Genomic DNA, 21,862 nt, shown 5'->3' with positions numbered 1-21,862 from the left:
AAGTTAAGAAGAAGTTAAACCTTGCCACAGATATTTACTAGCTATGTGATCCTGGCCAAATCACTTAATCTAGTTTGCCTCAGTTTCTTTATCTGTTAAATGAGCTAGAGAAAGAAATGGCAAATTATTCCAGTATTTTTGCCAAGAAAACCTCAAATGGAGCCACAAAGAGTTGGACACTACTGAAATGACTAAATATCAACAACAATGAACAATAATAATAATAGCTAGCATTTATATCACACCTACTGTGTGCCAGTCTGGGAATATATCTAATTTATCCTTACAACAACTCTGACAGATAAGTGCTATAATTATCCCCTTTTAACAACTGAAGCAAATCTAAGCTAAGTGATTTTCCTGAAATCACATAGCTAGGAACTATCTGAGACTGTATTTTAACTCAGATCTTTCTAACCAGTGCTCTCACTTCACTTTGCTATGGAAATCATTTCCTAGCAGGAAAAGTGGATACTTTCTTTTGAAGGTTACCCCTAGAACATAGAATTGATTTCATAAAGGGAATAAAAGTTAGATTAAGTAGATAATTTTAAAAAACCAAATTCTATATTTGGACTGCAATGCAGCAAAATTTTTTTTAAAGGAATGCCAAAACACACGTCAATTGTACAAGCATATGAAAATCAAAATATTTGGACTACAATATAGTTTAAAAAAAATTTTTTTTGGCTGAGGCAATTGGAGTTAAGTGACTTGCCCAGGGTCACACAGCTAGGAAGTGTTAAGTGTCTGAGGGCATATTTGAACTCAGGTGGGCTAGTGCTCTATCCACTGTGCCACCTAGCTGCCCACAATTTTTTAAAAAAGAATACTAAAGCAAATGTCAATTGTCCAGACATATGGAAATCAGAAATCGTAGCACTTTAAAATGATACCCAGGTTAGAAAAGAAATAGCAAAAAAAAAAATCATATCGATATCTGTATTTGTATCTACTTAGAGCTATAGAAAAAAAATCTAATAACTCTAACTAGATAAATAGCTATAGCCATATACAGATGAGGATATTAGGTGGTGATATAACTATATTTACACATCTAAGACTAGGTCTCCCCATCTCAGACTAAAAGTGTAGGGGCAACTCATGGGCTAGAACCTGGGTCACTGGGTGAGGTTGTCAGGGAAAGCCTGAAATACTGATAAAATTGCTCCTTGAGGCAAGCAGGAAAGGGTACTACTGGGGATCAGTTCAACCTTACAGTCCCATCCTTGGGGAGGTCTAGTGTTACCCCACCTTAATGTAGCCAACCAAAAAGTTATGTGAAACCTCAAGGGTATATGTAATTAAGTAAATCTGTCTATGGCTCACACCATCTTTGCTGAATCCTTTTGGGTTAGCCTGGTTGGGCATTCTGCCTCATGGTATCTTTCTCTTTACCCCATGTCTCATGGTGTTTTCCCTCCTCCTTATGGCTAACTGATTCTTTTAGGATGCTAAACTCTCCTATGGATTTAACCTGCCAGTCAGCCATATCACCACCTCATGGAGTATTTCCTTTCTCCCCAGTTGTGAGTTCCATTGGGGAACTTGTCTTTCCCATTGTTAATTTGTATAAACCTCTTTCCTTGCTAACTATAAGCTCTCCCAAATCTATTTCATATTTACCATTCCTGGTGTCTATTTTACCTCTCTATTTTTGTCTGTAACCTCTTCTTCTAAATAAATATCCCTTTTGGCAAAGAGAGTGGCCATTGTGAATTTGTCTTGTTTATTTCAAGTTGCTATCCTGACCTCATCAGAACCCACTATTTATTGGCACATAGAGCCAATACTCATTTCAAGGCATTGCTTTCTTGCACAGAAAGATGTAGGAAAATACTTTCATTTTAGATAATTTCTTCAGACTCTCTGGGCTGTTGATTCATCAGCTTTTAAAATGACACAATTCCATTACTTTTATTAAAAATAATTACATGGTACCTTTTATTCTTCTGTTAATATTATGGACTAATCATACATAGTGCTTTTATGGGGATTAGACACTTTAGTTTTAAAATAAATGGATGGTCAATAAAATGTTATTAAAAATAAAAAATAAATAAATGGATGGATGAATGAACGAATGAATGAATAAATGTTTATTCCCTGAAACTTTACCCAGTCGTGGTGGAAAATCATTTCCATATATTGTTGTATTTCATTTACTAAGATTTTATATAGCATTTTTATGTTTGTGCTTGCAAGGGACCTAGCCCTATAATTTTTATGCTCTTTGCCAAGTTTAAGAGTTAAATCCACATTTTCTTCATAAAATAAATGGCATAATACTGCAGCCTTTTCTATATTCTAGGACATTCTGCGCAATGAAAAGTTTATTTGTTCTTTGAAAGTTTGGTAAAATATTCCAGCTGGGTTGTGTGCCACTTTTTAATTCATCCATTTATAAATTTTTGCATTTTTCTAAGTAGGTTTCTAAAATTTCTACTTATTCATAAAATTTGCTAGCATAAAAATTGAGAATAATATTCTCCTCAATATTCATCTCTATTTTATTTTTCTTACTTTCATAGTTTAGATGTTTCAAAATGAATTTATCAACATAGCCTATAAAATAAATAAATAAATTTAATGTGCTTATATTCTGTTCTCTGTACATATTGCAGTAACATTCCACACATTTCCATATGTTGTATTTGTATTTTTATTGTTTTAAAATTACTTTATGGCGGAGTATGATTTAATCCTGTAATCTCAGTTAAGTAGGAGGTTGAAGCTGATGGACCCCCATGAATTTGGGAGTTCTGAACTTCAGCAGGCTATGCTGATGAAGTGTCCCAACTGCGTTCAGCATAGTTATGGTGAATCCCATTGATTAGGGGTCACCAGATAGCCTAAGAAGGATCGAATCAGCTCAATTTGGAAACAGAACAGGTCCAAGGCTATACCCATCACTCACCTGTATGCAAGGCATGTTTCTTGTTCTGTTCTTGCGACTATATAACTCTTCGATATCCTGCAATGTACCATCCTCCACCATGGCAGAGTCGTACACACAGATAACTGTGATTTGCTCTGGCCAAGTTATCTGATTGTTGATGAGAAAATCAAACTCCAGGTCAGTCACGTGAGGAATAGAATGACTGCTACACCTGCAGAGTCTCACATCCTCTCCCATTATCTTGCTGCGCAGCACCACAGGGCAGACTAGCTGGGAGACGAACCAGATGTTCTCATTGTCCATTGAAAATGGCTTCCTGCAAAAAGAGGGGAGAGGGCAAGGTAAGACAAAGAACCTGAACATATGGATAGCTAGAAAAGGGTGATGGAGAGAAATCAGAATTGTTTCCGGCTCCTGTGGATGATGATGATGGCAGCATTCCACAGGTAGAATGCGCCACCTAAGGAAGTAGTGAGCTCCTCAGCACAGGTGGTATTTAAGCAGAGAATGGCTGCCCACTTGCCAAAGTGGCTGAAAGAGAATTCTATTCTAGATCTATATGGTCTAGCTATATAGGAGTTCTGAATCTGGGGTTTAAAATTAAAATTCATTTTAGTAAATGTTTCAATTTAAATGTTTTAAATTTTACCTCAAAATTAAACGTAATGGGGCAGCTAGATGGCAAGGTGGATGGAGTACCAACCCTGAAGTCAGGCAGACCTGAGTTCAAATGCGGTCTCAAACACTTACTGCTTCCTAGCTGTGTGACCCCGGGCAAGTCACTTAACCCCAACTGCCTCAGCAAAAAGTAAATAAATAAATGTAGATGTTTACATTTCAATTTAAAATTAAACGTAGATGTTTACAATTAAATTTAAATATTTTAAATTTTAGCTTAAAATGAAATGTAGATGTTTGCATTTTTATTTAAAATTAAATGTTCAAATTTTAATTTGAAATTAAATTTGTGTTTAAATATTAATTTTAAAGTACATTTTAATGATTAGGTTTTAATCTAAACGTAAATTTAAATGTTTACATTTTAATTTAAAATTAAATTTAAATGTTTAAATTTTATATTTACACTTTAAAATTGAATTTCAATCTGAATTTAAATTTTGTTTTAATCTAAAATTAAATTAAATTTAAATTTAACTAAAATTTTATATAAAACTAAATTAAATTTAAATTTTATCTGAATTTAAATTTTTGTTTTAATTTAAAATTAAATTAAGTTTTAACTTAACTAAAATTAAATTTTATATAAAACTAAATTAAATTTAAATTTTATCTGAATTTAAAATTTTGTTATTTAACTTTTAAATCCAAATTTCAAATTAAAATGTATTTAATCTAAATTTTAAAATACATTTAAATTTTAAATTACATGTAAAGTTTTAATATGCATTTAAATTTATATTTTATTTGGAAATTTTAAGTAAAGATCTTAATTTTAAATTACATTTACATTCTTATTTAAACTTAGTTTTTTTTATACTTGTAATCCTATAAAGTTTTTTTATATATCATAAAATTTTATTTTGAAAAGACTTCACTAGACTATCAAAAGGGTACATGACACCACAAAAGAGCTAAGGATCCTTGATATAGTGAATAGAATTGATGAATATACAGTCAGAAAAACAAAGGTTCAGAACATGCTTCAGACCCTCATTGTCTGAATCAGGATCATACCCTTTCTGAGCTTTCTCATCTATAAAATGAAGAGGCTGGACTGGGGGACCACTAAGGTTTCCCCTAGCTCTAAATCCATCATCCTTGATTATAAATCAAATGATTCTTTGATTTGTGGTCTCTAAATGAACATTCTTTGAAAGACATTTGTTAATATGAGAAGAAAAGGGCCGTTTGATTCTCAAAATCCAATTGCTAAATTTTCTGTGTGAGCTTTGATACCTCAGAAGCTGGCAAGCAACGTAAATTATGGCTGAATTTATTGTTTTGTAGATTGCTTTGATTAAAAAAAATGATGGAAACAGATTTGTTAGAAGAAGGATAGACCCAAAATGATCACAAATAATTTCCAAATCAAAATGGTGGATTCTGAAAATATCAATTAAAGTTTCATCTGTACAGGAGAAACTTGGTTGAGCCAATCTGGGGCTCGTGCATTTGTAGTCAGATTCAATATTCAAAATGAATTGGATCTTCCTTTAAAAAATTAATGCCTGAAAGAACAAGAAGTTTATCACAAATAAATAAGAGAGTACCATCATGGTGGGCTCTCTCCACTGGCTTCTAAAGATGGTGTTCAAGTCCACTAATATTTCTTGAGCATGTGCTGAGAGGCAGGGCTGTGAGTAGAGAGATAATTTTCCATTAAGCCAAGACCTAGATTCAAATTCTACCTCAGTAGTCTGTCTAAAGTGATTTTGCTGTTAAAAAAAAACAAAAAAAAACAAAAAAAAACTCTTAGCATTGTAAGTTGTTGCAGAGTACCAATCTGCATGGGAGAAGGAGTTCCCTAGAAAAATGAAATCACAGGTTGAATCCTTATTCCTATCCCTAGAGTACCAGGATGGGCAGTCTGGTAGAGCACTGTAATAGCAGACAAGAAGATCTAAGTTTGAAAATGACCTTCAAAAACTAAGTAGGTGACTCTGGGCAAGACAGGGGCCACTCTCCAGGTACAGAGAAAGTCCTGGTCTGCATGGAGAGAAAGGGAGAAGTCTCCTTAGTGTTCACTGACCAGATGGATCACAAGTGTGAAGACAAAAAAACCCACAATAACAAAACACACACACACTCACATATGCACAAAGAAGGGAAAGGGAAGGAAAAAGGGAATGTATATATGTGTGTGTGTGTATATACATATATAATATATATACACACACATATATATATAATAATCTACTACATATATTATCTACGATATGCTAGGTACTATGTTAAGCATTTTTTTTTACAAATATTTGATTCTAAAAGCATTAATTTCTTCATTTTACAGTCAAGAAAACTAAGGCAAACAGAATTGAGTGACTTGCCCAAGATCACAGAGCTAGTAAGTCTCTGAGGCTGGATTGAATTAAGGAAGACAAATCTTTCTGACACTGGACCCGTGGTTATATCCACTGAAGCCACCTAGTTACCCTGCACATGCATGCGTTTTTATATGTACATGTGTGTAGGGTGACTATAAATATATGTACACATATGTACATGCATATACACACATATACATATGTGTGCACATTTTTACATTCACTTAATTACCCTATGTGCGTATGCAAAATATATACAAAATAATTGAGGGACAGGGGAGAGACACTAGCCCCTGGAGGGGGGCCAGGAAGGACCTCTAACTAGGGATTCTGAAGGCAGGGTTCCATCTGCCCTCCGCTAGCCTGGAGGATGCAGGTAACTGGTCCTCCTGGCTGTCTCATGTTCCCATTTGGAGTTAGCTCTTGCTTCCACAAACCTGCAAACAGATTGAATGCCCATTTTCCCCAGTCACATTTATTGATTCTGCTTCAAGAATTTTCACAAACAACTCATGTGATTTTTGAAACATGTTCCAAACTGAACTTCCACTTGTAAGCTAGTTGGAAATGTTTGTGACCATCTCTAGAGAAATCATATTTTTATTTGTTTGCTTATTTGGCTGGGTCTGGACCTATGATTTCGTTAGTATTAAGGAAATAGTGAGGAAATTCTTACCAATGTAGATCGGCCACTTTTTTTTTCAATTTATAGGCCTAAAAATCTGCCAGGGGAGAATTAAGAGGTTAAGTGATTTTCCCACAGTCAATATGTAAATTAGATTTTCTCTTATTGTTCTTTCTTAGGATAATAACTTGTGTAAATAGACCCATGATTTCATCAATAGAAGGAACCTCCCAGTAAGGAAGCTCCCTTCATTAATGCAGATCACAGCAGCTGTCTTGCACTTACAGACCAGATGGACATTTTTGGTTTTGTGTTTCAGACCCCAGCACACAGTCACTGTTTATTTATTTATTTTTTTTCTTTTTCTTTTTCTTTTTCTTTTTCTTTTTTTATTTAATAGCCTTTTATTTACAGGTTATATGTATGGGTAACTTTACAGCATTAACAATTGCCAAACCTCTTGTTCCAATTTTTCACCTCTTACCCCCACCCCTCCCCAGATGGCAGGATGACCAGTAGATGTTAAATATATTAAAATATAAATTAGATACACAATAAGTATACATGACCAAACCGTTATTTTGCTGTACAAAAAGAATCAGACTCTGAAATATTGTACAATTAGCTTGTGAAGGAAATCAAAAATACAGGTGGGCATAAATATAGGGATTAGAATTCAATGTAATGGTTTTAGTCATCACCCAGAGTTCTTTCTCTGGGAGTAGCTGGTTCAGTTCATTACTGCTCCATTGGAAATGATTTGGTTGATCTCGTTGCTGAGGATGGCCAGGTCCATCAGAACTGGTCATCATATAGTATTGTTGTAGTATATAATGATCTCCTGGTCCTGCTCATTTCACTCAGCATCAGTTCATGTAAGTCTCTCCAGGCCTTTCTGAAATCATCCTGTTGGTCATTTCTTACAGAACAATAATATTCCATAATATTCATATACCATAACTTATTCAGCCATTCTCCAACTGATGGGCATCCATTCAGTTTCCAGTTTCTAGCCACTACAAAAAGGGCTGCCACAAGCATTCGTGCACATACAGGTCCCTTTCCCTTCTTTATGCTCTCTTTGGGATATAAGCCCAGTAGTAACACTGCTGGATCAAAGGGTATGCACAGTTTGATAACTTTTTTAGCATAGTTCCAAACTACTCTCCAGAATGGTTGGATTCGTTCACAACTCCACCAACAATGCATCAATGTCCCAGTTTTCCTGCATCCCCTCCAACAATCATCATTATTTTTTCCTGTCATCTTAGCCAATCTGACAGGGCACAGTCACTGTTTAATAAATTTTTGTTGATTGACTAATTAACCGAGACATTGAGGCTAAACAATCTATCCACAGATTATACAGTTTGGACCTTAGCCCTTGTATTACTGGATTTGAAATCAAACTTGCCTTCCTGAAGGGAAAGTTACAAGAGCATTTATTTTATATTTAAAATATATATATATATATATATATATATATATATATATATATATATATATATATATATATATATATATGCATACTAATTCTGTCTATTTCCTTACTCAGAGCTCCAGGATTTTTAAACATTGGATGGAAACTTAGTGAAGTTTGCTTGAGCCAAACTCCACCAGCTTCACTTGAATGTTTTTTCTTGAGGTTTGAAATTTTGAAAGAAACAAGATCTGTTAACATCTCTGTCTTTAGCAAAACAAAACACAATAGAAACATTGATTATTTGTGCCCAGACCTATAGGGATTGATAGAAGACAACTATTCTTAAAGCGTGGTATGGAAGCTCAAAACTATTTTCATAATAATACTGAGATGTTATTTGCCTATTAAAATACTTCTTTCATAAAACTGAATTTTCTTCATATATTTCCACTAAAACTGTATTGCAAAAGATTGAATATAGAAGCAGATAGAATAATTTGTCTTTTACAAAATCACGAATTAAAGAAATTTGCAGAAATATGTAAAAACAATGTCTTTCTTTTTGCTAATTTTTTTCTGTTTTGAAAAATAGTTATTTTTCTTTTTCTTTTTTTCCTGAGGCAATTGGGGTTAAGTGACTTGCCCAGGGTCACACAGCTAGGAAGTGTTAAGTATCTGAGGTCAAATTTGAACTTAGGTCCTCCTGATTTCAGGGCTGGTACTCTATCCACTGTACCATCTAGTTGTCCCTTTTTTTCTTTTTTTTTAATGTATTTGATGGCACAGTAGAGCACCAAGGCAAAACCCAATTTCCAATCTACATAGACACTTATTAGACTGAATGACCTTGGGGAGATCAATTAATTAAATTCTCTTTGCCTCTGTTTCCTTACCTGTAAAAATGGGGACAATAACAGCTACCTCGTAGAGTTGTGAAGATCAGAGAATGGTAAAGCACTGAGCATAGTGTCTAGCACATCATATGAGTTTTGTGACTGCAAGCCATTATTAAGCTTAACATATCATGAGTTTATTATCATTTTAAGGGATATTTTAAAAATATATCCATTTTGTTTTCCAATATTTAATTACTGGTAGTTATAATCCATTTAAACAAAAGTTCTTGGGCATCCTCAATCATTTTTAAGACTATAAAGGAGTCCTGAGACCAAAAAGTTTGAGAACCTCTGGGCTAGGGACTCCCTGGTGAGGAAAAATCTCTACCAAGACTGTCTGAGATCTATTATAGTCTTAGAAAGTTTCATGGGAAGATGTTAATTGGCTCATGCAATTACTAAATTTCATACACCCTTAAACTCAATCTCTCAAGTCTTTAATATAAGGATAGTAATGCCTACCATGATCACTGGATGGCACCATAGTGCACAGAGTATGGGTCTGCAATGGGGAGGATTCATCCTCCTGAATTCAAATCCAGCCCCACCCAGATACTGCTTAGCTGTATGACCCTGAACAAGTCACTCTTTGCCTTCATTTCCTCATTTGTAAAAGAAGTTGGAGAAGGAAATGACAAAACACTCCAGTACCTTTGCCCAAATGGGGCCACAGGGAGTCAGATATTACTGAAATGACTGAACAAAAGAAAATTATCCACAATATTCATTTCAGACGGTTGTTGTGAGATTCAATGAGAATTGTGTAAATTATCTGCTAATTATAAATCATTGTCAGGTATTTTTATTCATATTTCTGTCTTTAATGCAACCCAGATATTCTATCACATTAATATGCTGTGATTCATTGATTTGGGAACTTTTGGCCATAAGAGATTTTTCCCTTTTTTTAAAAAAATTTTTTACAAACAGAGTATCTATTTTTGTACTAATAGGTCCTTTTCAGAATCTTTTTGAGGACAGTATCCTAGCAAGAAGGGGAAAGGAATAAGTATTAATAGCGCATAATAAATAATATCATGCCTGGAACTGTGCTAACCACTTTACAAATATCTACCCTTCAGAGTAGGTGCTGTGTGTTAGCTCCATTTTATAGTGGAGAAACCGAGACAAAGATAAAGTGACTTGCGCAAAATCACATAGCTAGGATTTTTTGAACTCATTTGAACTCAGGTCTTCCTGATGTCAAATCCTAAACTCTATTTACCATGCCAACTAGTTTCCTGGCTTTCTCTGTTGCCACACACTCCACCTGGGACCTTAAGTTCTTTGGGAAGAATGGGGGTAGGAGATACGTCATCAGTTGTGCAATATTCTTGCAGGCCATTTCCCAGACCGACTGCATCTCCTTAGGACAGACTTGCAGCTGTCTGCAAGTCCTATCTTGGGATCATTCTGGGATCTATATCTCATTACTATGCAATCTGGTCCCCACAAATGCCGCTTGTGTCTTGAAATCCAAGATATCTCACTCCAACTGAGTCTGCCTTCAGGCATCAAAATTTCTGATTACATCCCTGAATCCTATCAAGAATGTATGAGTGTTTTTCCCCAAAAATAATACTCCGAGAATGCTGGGTTTTTTCTTTTAAGAAAAGATGGGTATGTTGGAAGGAGAGGGAAAGGAAGATGGGGAAAAGATAAGAACGTTTTTTCTACTAGAATATTGTAAATTTGATATGTTTTATTAGAAATAGGATAGAGGCAGAATAGCTAAAAAGGCAGCTTTAGCATCAGGAAGTCTTGTGTTCAAATACAGTCTCAATAACATATTGATTATTATTATCCTAGGTGAGATCCCTAAGAACTCAGTGTCTCCCAAGAAACTATAGCATATTCTTCTGCATTAGGACAAAAATTTCCCTATTGGGAACTCTTTATATTAATAAAATCACAAATAATCTCTCTCTCTCTCTCTCTCTCTCTCTCTCTCTCTCTCTCTCTCTCTCTCTCTCTCTCTCTCTGTTTCCATTTCTCCCTTTGTCTCTCTCGCCCTTTCACTCTGTCTCTCTGTCTGTCTGTCTCTCCATCTCTCTCTCTCTGCCTCTGCCTCTCTGTCTGTCTCTTCTTTCTTTCTTCTTTTTTTTTGGCAAGGCAATTAGGTCATACAACAATAAGTGTTAAATGTCTGAGGCTGGATTTGAACTCCTGATTCCAGGGGCAGTATTCTATTCATTTTGCCATTTAGCTTCCCCTAAAGTCTAATCTCATGGTAGAAAGAATACAAACAAATAAATTGGCTGAATAAATTGATAAAAAGCCCAGAAGCATGTTAGAAATAAAAATAAAAACAACATATACAGAACTAGTGGAAAGGAGCTAAAACCATCTCAAAGTATAAGCTCAAAGGAAAAAAAAGTCCAACTTAAATGAACAATGCTTAATTAAATAAGGCAAACTGATATAGAGGTGATTTGGCCAGTTGCCAAGGACTGTGACCCTTTCAAATCCCTCAGATCCCAGGGTAGGATGAAGATCCAATTCCAAGGATATTTTCATTTCACAGAGCAAATTTTGATGAACTGTTTGGAGACCCGGGAAAAGTCAGCCAGAAGGATTTAGTCAAACTCCCATAGAATCCATTTGTTACCTGAAGTTATAAGAACCATTGGTCATAATCTACTTAGTCTTCAGAGCAGTAGCCCTTTCGCTTGAGGGAGGAGAATTCTAGATTCAATACATTGACTCTGCTTTCTTGTTTCCATGGCAACAGGTCCAGGCTAAACAGCCCTAGGAGGACTGCTGCTGATTGGATACTCCCTTTCCCTAGCATCCTCTGTGGATTGCCCAGCATTCCGGAGATGTGAAATGATTGTTTTCCTGGGTCTATCATAATCCTTCACTGAAGACCTGCTTAGAACAATACGATATCTATGTGGAATTCAAAATGCAAAGAGCAAAGACAGAGTTGGGGGTCTGTGCCTCTTTTCCTCTGACTTAATCAAGTCTATTTCTTTTTCTAGGGGTCTTTTGTCCTTTATACCTTTATAATTATGCCTTCATGTTCAGAGGCCAAAGGATAAATACTCACTAGATAAAAAAGGGAAGAAATATTTGTTCAGTGCTTACTATATACCAGGCACCATGCTAAGTACTTTACACATACCTCGTTTGATCTTTACACCAACCCTACGAGATAGGGACTGTTTTACAGCAGAGGGACTGAGGTTAAATAAGGATTGTTTCACAGTGTCTGAGGCAATCAGAAGTCACATTTCCCAGCATCACAGGGCCATGTAAATATACAATTGTATATATAATACATGTATGTATGTATCCATATCTGTGAGTCATAATCATTAACATATGTGTATATATCAAATAGATGTGTATTTATCAAAGGGCTTAGCACTATATAAATACTTATTCTCCTATCCTTTCCTTCTTCCCATATACACAGACATATATATTTATTGTACAAATATTACATAAATATATTATATATACTTATATTGCATATATTTATATTGTAATCCATATGTTGTATAGTGTATACATGATAATATAATGTATATATTATTTTATATACATATACATGTACTTATGTAGGCATATATAATTACATACTTATACAATGTATTACATTATACATGTGTAATAGATACAATATATTATCTATTATCTATATATATATCTATATATCATATTGTATTATTATAATTGTAGGTATTGTATAATATAATTGTTATACTATATATTATATTATGTTATGTACAGTATTTTATATATGATATATAATGTAATTACTTTTTTAGCTATAGTATATATGTGTATACTGTGTATTACATTATATATGTATAACACATATATTATCTATTATATACAATATATCATATTGTATTATAATTGTATGTATTGTTGAATAGAATTATAATTGTTAAATTGTATATGTTTGTTATATATAGTATATTATATATGATATATAACATACTTTTTTCCAGTCATAGAACATATGTGTATACTAGTTCTATTTCCACATGCCCTGCTCTCTCACAGCCATCACTTTAGTTCTGTTCCTTGTCACTGCTTGCCAGAATGATGGGAGGAGCCTTTTTATAAGGCTCCTTGGCTCCAGCCCGCCCTCCCCCTCTGTCTCTGTCTCTGTCTCTGTCTCTGTCTCTGTCTCTCTCTCTCTCTCTCTCTCTCTAGTCAATCCTGCACACCTGCCAAGATGATGCTCCTCAAAGCAATAGTCTGGTTATGGCACTCTCTTACTCAAGAAACTTCAATTGCTCCCTTTTGCCTGTAGCATAAAAATATAAGTTCTATCATATGTGTGTATGTCTTTGTCTCTTCCATTAGAATGTAAGTTCCTTGATTAATTGGAATTATTTTATTCCATTTACTCGCCTCCCCAGCATCTAGCACGGTGCCTAACACAAATAGATGCTTAATAAATATTTGTTGATTGATTAGTTCAGGTTATGAACCCTGTGTGATTGGCATGGTGGTGCCCTCTACAGAAATCATTTTAACAATATTTGACTGTTGGATTACCTAGTGAGAAACAAGATCACCTTGTTTTTTCAATAAGGAAGGGGGGGCCCTCTGGTATGGAATGCTGTAAAAAGTATCAGATTTTGGAGGGAATATCTGATTAGTTTTGCTGAACTTTTTTTCTCTTTTGTTATTCATTAAAAGGGATTGCTCTTTGGAAGGTGAACACAGGTGACAATATCAACACAATTATTTTTGAGGATTTAGACAAAGGGAATTCAGCTCTGCACATAAGGCTAAGGAGGGAACAGAGCTTTCCACACCTGTGCATTATCTTTGGAGATAGGTGAGCAACTTACCTGAGATACATTAAGTTTCAGTGGTATGGTGAGGAGAAATTAGTGGCAAAGGAAAGAGACCTATTCTTGTGCTCAGAAGGAGCCGCTTCCAAGAAAGGGAGAGAGCTAACTTTATAAAGAGGCTTTAAGGTTGGCACAACACATTACAATTATGATTTCATTTTATCCTCACAACAATATTAACACCCATATTAAAGATGAGAAAACTGAGACCCAGAGATATGCCTTGGGGTCAAGCCACACTCTATACACTTTGCTACCCAGTTGCCTTATGCAGTAATAGCCAGTAGATTTGAAAGTGCTTTACATATGTTAACACATTTAATCAACATTATCATCATCATTATTATTCCCATTTTACAGTTGGGAAAACTAAGGCAGATAAGGATGAAGTGACTTGGCCAGGAACGTAGCCAGTAATTGTCTGAGGGTAAATTTGAATTCAGTTCTTGCTAACTCCATGTTCAGTGAATATAATACTGTGGTACCATCTTGCTGCCTATACTTGCCCCAGGATGTTCTGTGTCTGTCTTACCTGCTTCTCTGTAAGATTTTCAGAGTACTTTTCTCACAATAATACTGGAAGGCGATGAGGGAATATTGTCATCTCCATTTTATGGATGAGTAAATTGAGGTAGAGAATAGTTACATGAAATCCCCCCCCCCCCACCCGCCCCGGTGGCAATTGGGGTTAAGTGACTTGCCCAGGGTCACACAGCTAGGAAGTGTTAAGTGTAGGAGATAAGATTTGAAGTCAGATCCTCCTGATTTCAGGGCCGCTTCTCTATCCACTGCACCACCTAACTGTCCCTCTGATCTGTTTCTTACCACTGTACCCAGATAGCTTTGCAGGAGAAAATGAAGCTGGTACATTGTGCAGAAAACAGAATGTGAATGGATGGATGGGCTATGTTTGGTATCCTAGAGTCCAGATAATGCATTGTAATTGGAGTGCCCTGATGATGGAATAGGAGCAATGGATACCAGGAACTTTCTCACAATTCAATATGCTTGGAAGTGGAACAGATTCCCTGGAGGGATGATAGCTTCTCCTCTCTTGGAAGTTCCCCAGCAGAATCTGGCCACTATAACAAATATATGGGGATTCTTTTCATGTAAAGGTTGATTTTTTAAAATTTATTTATCATTTTTTGAAAGAATTTAATTCTATGGTCCCTAGAGTCTTTTCTAACTCTCAAATTCTATGATTCTTTGATTTAAAAACAAGAGGCACTATTAACTAGAGTATGAAACACAGTAGGTATTTATCATATGCCATTTATTATATAGCAAGCACTGTATTAAATTCAAACAGAATTAAAAGTCAGACCTTTGCTCTCAAGGAATTTAGATTCTCATGGAGGTAGGAGATAGATATCACACGAAGAGTTCTTAAGGTGCATTTTGGGAAGAGAAGAAGTTTAAAGGACACCAGAGAGTTTTAGTTAAACACTAAACTCTCTGTCTCTCAGAGAACTGGCCCATACTTTCCCTTTGGTTTTGCCCCTATGTGTGTGAAACTAAGGTAGAACTAGAGGGTGGATCATCCAATCAGACCATGGCTTGTTTTTCCATCTCTTACTCTGGGAAAACCCCTGCCCATAAAATATAGTACACTCATCTTTGATTTAGTTACTTATACTAAATAGAGAGCCTGGATCACTAATTTTATTCCTAATGTATGCAATTAAACTTTTTAATAAAAGTATGTTAACAATCTCTTCTAAAATAGAACACCATTTTAGACGTTCCAAAAGGTTTCTTTTACAATGTGCTATCCCTGCCCTGCTCAAGGCCTTAAGTCTAAGAAGTGGTCTGGTGGCAAATCTTCAAATTTCCATCCATCAATCAGTATCATCTTTGAACTCCAGAGACATTTCTGAGTTTACAGTGTGGGGAATGAAGGCAAAAACTCTCCTTGGGAGCAGACTGAAATCTCAGGTGTGTTTTCTTTAAACTAAAATTGTTTATCACATCATTTGATTCATAGTTTCCCTCTTAATTACCGATTAAGTTCTTGATACAATAGTATCAAATTCTCATTGATGACCTCTCTTATTGGAGGATCTACATGTATTTATCGGTTCCTTTTTAAGGAAAATCACGTTATTTTCTACAATCTACTAAACAGGTGCCTATTTTATTGTTCAAAAACAAGTTCCAGAAAAACAGCTTATGAGTATGATGTGATTGTAAAAAGCAAAATTATGTAGCAAAAGGTAAAAAGAGAAATTATCTTATACAAATTAGATGAAGGAGGAAGAACTGATACAGCAGAATTAGTTGGGGAAGAAGGGCTTATATTATGGAACCCTACTCTCATCAGGAATGGGTTAAAGAAGAAACAATACACACACACACACACACACACACACACACACACACACACACATTTAGAAAGGTATAAAAGGCTTCTAAATTCAGAAAGAAATAAGAGGGTAAGAAGATAAGTAGGATGGGGAGAGGAGGAAGGAGATATCTCAATTTTTAGAAGGAACCCTACTCACATCAGATCTGAGTTAAAGAAGAAACAACAAATACACTTAGAGGGGAATAAAAGTCTTCTAAATTTCTAAAGAAATAAGAGGGTGAGGGAATAAAATCAGAGGTCATAGAAGAGTGTGGAGATTAATTGGAATGGGATAAAATATGCAGATTAATGGGAATAGGATAAAGGGGGAACACTATACATAGATAAATAGATTAGCCAGATAGATATAGATATCTATATTTGTATATAGGAAAGAAAAGGAAAAATAATAAGATTTTAAAAGTACACAGTGAAGAACTAAGAAAACCCACTAGGAAGTAAATATAAATAGCTCTGAACATAATGTGTAATGTTTATGATATAAGTTTTATTGAAATGGAAATTAATTGCTTTATATTTTTAATCCTCTCATGTTCTGTTGTGTACATGGAAATATTTTTTTCTTTTCCTAATTTGCATTTAAGTTTAAAATAAACCAATAAATAATTTTTAAAAAACAGCTTAATGACAAAATGGAGGCTTGAAACGAAATATGTAAGTTGACCAACTTCTATTATATTTATTCAGGTAGTAGAGGATATTCTCATCTTATTGTGAGTTATACTAAATTGATAAACTTATTCCAATTATCTTATTGAGACCCTAAAACTTATTGTTACTACTCTATTTTTATTTCTAGTTCCCTCTGGAAAGATCAAGCCTTCATGAATAAGTAGACTAGTGCTTTCATTAAATTACCATTATCATAGTAAAACAGAAGAACCAAAAAGGGTAGCATCCTTTTTCACTGACCTGTATGAAGCAAGAATAAGAATAGGTGAAAGTTTCAAGTCAAAGGTAGAAATCGTCATATAACTGTAAAACAGCCTATTTGAAAAAATAATTAAATCAATGATGACCCCCCCAAAAAAGTCAGTAAGTATAACAAGTGTATTAAATACGTATGCATTTTTGTTGCTCAAACAAAACTAGTTTTAAAAAAATTTATTTTATTCATATAACTTTATAGATAATAGGTCTGTTGTAAGGTTTTTAACAATATACTTTTAGTTTCTGCCTCAGGCATCTTTAAACTTCCTACAAAATTTTAAAAAATTAAATTGGAAATCGTTAAATGTCTGTTCAAGTACTTATTCATAAAAAGCTCTACTAAAGTTAATTGATTTAGAGCTGGAAAGGGTATAATAGAGATAGTAGAGCCCAATGACCTCATTTTATTGATGAGACTACCCAGACTCCATTAGTAAGAGGATTTGTTGGCATTTTGAAGACTGATTGCTGCTTTTGGCAAAGTGCTAAAAGTTTATGTGAGCACACATTGGACCAGATCATCTATGATGGCATTAAGTAGGGTGGTCTACTTCATGGAATATCGAAACAAATTATCAGGTGGTATTCTGAGTTTGAGAACCTGCCTTTTCGTGAGAGTAGCTTCTAGGTTTCAGCCTTGAGCAACCTTCTCGCTACTTACTGAGCATGCTCTGGCCTCAGTTATCCTTTTTTGCTGTCCTGGACTCTCACTTAATTTAATGTGAATTCATTCCCTCAAAATCATAGCAAAAGGTTTTAGTTCTAATTCCCAAAGGATCATAATCTCTTTTCCATTTGATCATTGCTCCCAAAAGATTACTCACTCAAAATGTATAGTTTGTTTCCTGAATAGAACTCAAAAGCAAAAGGTAGAGCATTTGAAGTCTGTTGTTGCTAGAGTAAGGCACAGCCTTTGTGCTAGGGGCTGAATTTTGGGACTTTGTCACCCTCTTCTGAACTATCTCTCATTTTCTCCTCTGAAATAAGGTCTCTCAAAGTCTATGTTGAGGCAGCTAGCTATCCCAGTGAATAGAGCACTGGAGTCAGGAAGACTCATCTTCCCGGATTCAAATCTGGCCTCAGACATTTGGTAGCTGTATAACCCTAAGGAAATCATTTTAACCTGTTTGTCTTAGTCTCTCATCTGTAAAATGAGCCGGAGAAGGAAATGGCAAGTGACTCCAGTATTTTTGCCAAGAAAACTCCAAATGAGGTCATGAAGAATGAGATAGGATTGAACAGAAAAGGCCATATTGTCCCATGCTAGTACCTTTCCTCTGAGATTATCTCCAATTTACTTATACACCTTGTATATGCATAGTTGTTTGCTCCCCCAGAATGGGAACTTTTAACTTTCTTTATATCTACAACAATTAGCATAATATCTGGCATAGAGTAGGTACTTAATAAGTGCTTGTTGTCAGTAATGAAAATGATGATAATTTCACCCCTTCCTCAGCATTTTTTTTTGATCTTCAGAGGAAAGGACTCTTAGCTTAGTACCCTCAGTTCCCATTTCCTTGGCTCTCCCTGCTGACCCAAGCAAATCCATTATTTACTACCTTCTTGGATTGTTACCCATAGGCCTGCAGCTAAGTGCCTCTCCCCAGAGTCATCTCCACCAGCTTCTGGGAGTACCTATCTTCAGGTCGGTGAATAATCACAAATAATTTCTACCTTCTTTCAATGGCTTCTTAAATGTCAGCTGCCTCCTTCCTTCCTTCCTTCCTTCCTTCCTTCCTTCCTTCCTTCCTTCCTTCCTTCCTTCCTTCCTTCTCCTTCCTTCCTTCCTTCCTTCCTTCCTTCCTTCCTTCCATTTTTAACAATCTGACTCCATTTATGACATTTCTGGAGAATGACATTAGGCAACTGCTTTTTGATCATATTCTTGGAGATAATCCTAGTCCTGCATTTCCCTTTCTCTCTAGTTTCTAAAATATCAACTGAATCTTTTTTTTCTTTATTTGATTTATTGTTATCAAACCTGTGATTTCTTTTGTTCTTTATTTTTTCCATAAAGGTTTTTATTTTCAAAATACATGCATAGATAATTTTCAACATTCACCCTTGCAAAACCTTATGTTCCAATTTTTTTCTCCTTCCCTTCCCCCCAGTCCCTCCCCAAGAAGGCAAGTGATCCAACATATGTTAATTGTGGAAATATGTACAGAAAAATTGCACCTGTTTATCATGCCACACAAGAAAAATCAGATCAAAAAGGGGAAAACGAGAAAGAAAACAAAATGTAAGCCAACAACAACAAAAGTGAAAATGCTATGTTGTGATACACATTCAGTTCCCATAATCCTCTCTCTGGATGCAGATAGCTCTCTCCATCACAAGATCATTGGAACTGTCCCAAATCACCTCACTTTAGAATTAGATCAATTGAATCTTTTTTCAACTGAGTTTCAGCTGAAACTTTTAAGTCATCAATGCTTTATAAGTAAGAAATAATTAATTTATCTGTTTTTCATCATCAAAGTGATAAGTAACAGCTGTGTCATCTTTCTAGCAGCTCATTAAAGAGCTACAGCTGACTGAAAGTCAAAGATTCTGCCCCTCTGGATTCCAGGTAATCCATGGTCTAACATATGTCTAGTGTACTCTAAGCAGTGTGAATTTGTCCTTCTCACTGAAGACAGAAAACAGCAAAAAGCCTTCATATTTTGCTGTCCTGTGAGTTTGAGGGAAAGTAGAGAAAAAGTTAAAAAGAGGATCCATATCATTATATATATATATATATATATATATATATATATATATATACATATAGATAGATAGATAGATATACACACATATACATATGTACATATATATTTGTATCTGGAGCAAGCCAAAATGAAAGAGCATTCGATTTGTAATCAGAGGATATAAGTTCAAATTTTGAATCAGTTGTCTAGTAAGGTCCTTCTATGTAAGTGCTTCAGATACAAAGATAGGTAAAAAACAAAGACAAAACACCTGATTCCTGGCCTCAAGAAACTCTCAGTATAATGGGGGAGAGAATATGCAAACAACCACTTTCAAACAAGATATAGACAGGATACATTGATAGTAACCTCAGATTTGTTGCTCAATTATGTCCAACTGTTTTGTGACCCTATTTGGGGTTTTCTTGACAAAGATACTAGAGTGGTTTGCATTTTCTTCTTCAGCTCATTTTACAGATGAGGAAACTGAGGCAAACAGGGTTAAGCGATTTGTCCAGGGTCATTTAGTAAGTCTCTTTTAATTCAGGAAGATGAGTCTTCCTGATTCTAGGGGCAGTACGTTATCCACTGTGCCACCTAGTTACCCTCTGGTAATCTCAGTAGGAAGGAACTAAATTATTTTTTCTTTTCCTCCTCCCAAAGCTATCAAGGGTGAGTGACTTGCCCAAGATCACACAGCTAGTGAGTATCAAGTCTCTGAGGGCAAATTTGAACTCAGATCCTATGCTCTATCCACGGCACCATCTAGCTGCCCCAAATTTAGTTGCACTAAAATTAAAGAGGTAAAACTTCTTGCAGAAAGTTTATCTAATAGTTGCATTCCGAGGCAGTCAAGATGCTAAGACCAGGAAAGAGAGATTTCTAGGTATGGGGACAGTCAATGAAAATACCTAAAGGTGGAAGCTGGAATGTTGTATTTGAGAAACAGCAAAGAGCTGAGTATTATTAGAGTGCAGAGTATATGGAGGGAAGTAAGATGTAAAAAAACCTGAAAAGGTGGGAAGGGCTTTGCTATCCATCCTTCCTGTGTGAGTTTGAGAAAGTTTCCCCTCTCTGAAAAAAAGGAATCTGATTTCTATAATGCCAGGAAGAAAGGCCAATTCCACATGTGTAAGAACCAGTAGATTATATGATGTAAATGCACATAATAATAGTTTTGCAATTTCCCTGAAGCTAGGAAGCTCTGGATTAGAAAGGCCTGTGTAGGCAATTTAACGCATTATTGTTGGAGTTGTGAATTGGCCCAGTCATTCTGGAAAGCAATTTGGAACAAGGCCCAGAAAGCTACTTAACAATGCATCCCGTTTGATCCAGCTAGACCACTTTTAGGGCTACTATACCTGAAAGAGGCCGATGAAAGAAGGAAAAGACATATCTATAAAATATTTATAACATCTCTTTTTATAGTTGGAAAGAATTGTGGAAGGGGGCTGCCCATCAAGTAGGAAATGACTGAACAGATTAGGGTTGTACAAAATAATGGAAAGGACAGTTTTAAAGACTCTTGGGATAGCCTTGTATGAACTAATACAGAGTAAACAGGACCAGGAATACTATTTAACAGTGGCAACATGGAAAAGAAAAGCACTTTTGAAATATTTGGACCAACTGGGATTTCAGAGAACTGATAATAAAGCTTTCTATGCAGAACCTCCAGACAGAAAACTGATTTTTGGGAGATTATTTTGCTTGACTATGCTTATTTATTATAAAGGTCTTTTCCTTCTTCTTTCCCTTCCCTCCTCCTTTCTCCCTTCCTTCCTTTTTCCCTCACTCCCTCCCTCCTTCCTTCTTTCCTTCCTCCTTTTTTCCCCTTTTCCCTTGCTTCCTTTCTCTCTTCTTTCCTCTCTTCCTCCCTTCATTCCTTCCTTCTTTCTTTTCTCTTTTTCTTATTTTTCAATGGCCAGATGGGAGAAAGAGAAACTGAAAAGTCATTAACTGAAAAAAAATCAAAGTGAAAAAAATAGAAAGTCTTATTCATTTTCCATAACTTCCCTTACTCCCTCCTTTTTTTGATACCTTTCCTCCTCAACCACCTCAAACTACTTTAGTTCTAAGAAAATTATTCTTAAGGGAGCAACCAGACAAACAGGATGTTACAGCCAGGTTTCAAGTGCTTTTCTTCCCATCATCTCTTTGACTTTCTCTAAGTTTCTCTAACTACAATCTACCCATCCTCTATGCA

General features: G+C 35.4%; 1 protein-coding gene across 3 annotated transcripts in view; it reads right to left on the bottom strand.

The window, feature by feature from the left end:
• The window catches only part of LOC111721047 (uncharacterized protein C3orf20-like), a 55,266-nt gene extending 43,519 nt beyond the window's left edge, over nt 1-11,747 (bottom strand). For all 3 annotated transcript variants that reach the window (XR_004229920.1, XM_031940820.1, XM_031940818.1), the window contains exons 1-2: nt 11,457-11,747; nt 2,918-3,215 (exon numbers count right to left, since the gene is read on the bottom strand). Coding sequence is in view for 2 of the 3 variants with exons in the window: in XM_031940820.1 (XP_031796680.1) it covers nt 2,918-3,215; nt 11,457-11,482 (324 nt within the window). In the remaining variant the exon portion in view is untranslated. The remainder of the gene's footprint in view (nt 1-2,917; nt 3,216-11,456) is intronic.
• Nucleotides 11,748-21,862: the final 10,115 nt, after the last annotated feature.

This window comes from Sarcophilus harrisii, chromosome 5 (genome assembly GCF_902635505.1).
Source record: "Sarcophilus harrisii chromosome 5, mSarHar1.11, whole genome shotgun sequence".
Lineage (NCBI taxonomy): Eukaryota > Metazoa > Chordata > Mammalia > Dasyuromorphia > Dasyuridae > Sarcophilus > Sarcophilus harrisii.
Note: the sequence above shows the minus strand (reverse complement) of the source record. Positions and strands in the feature narration are given on the sequence as shown.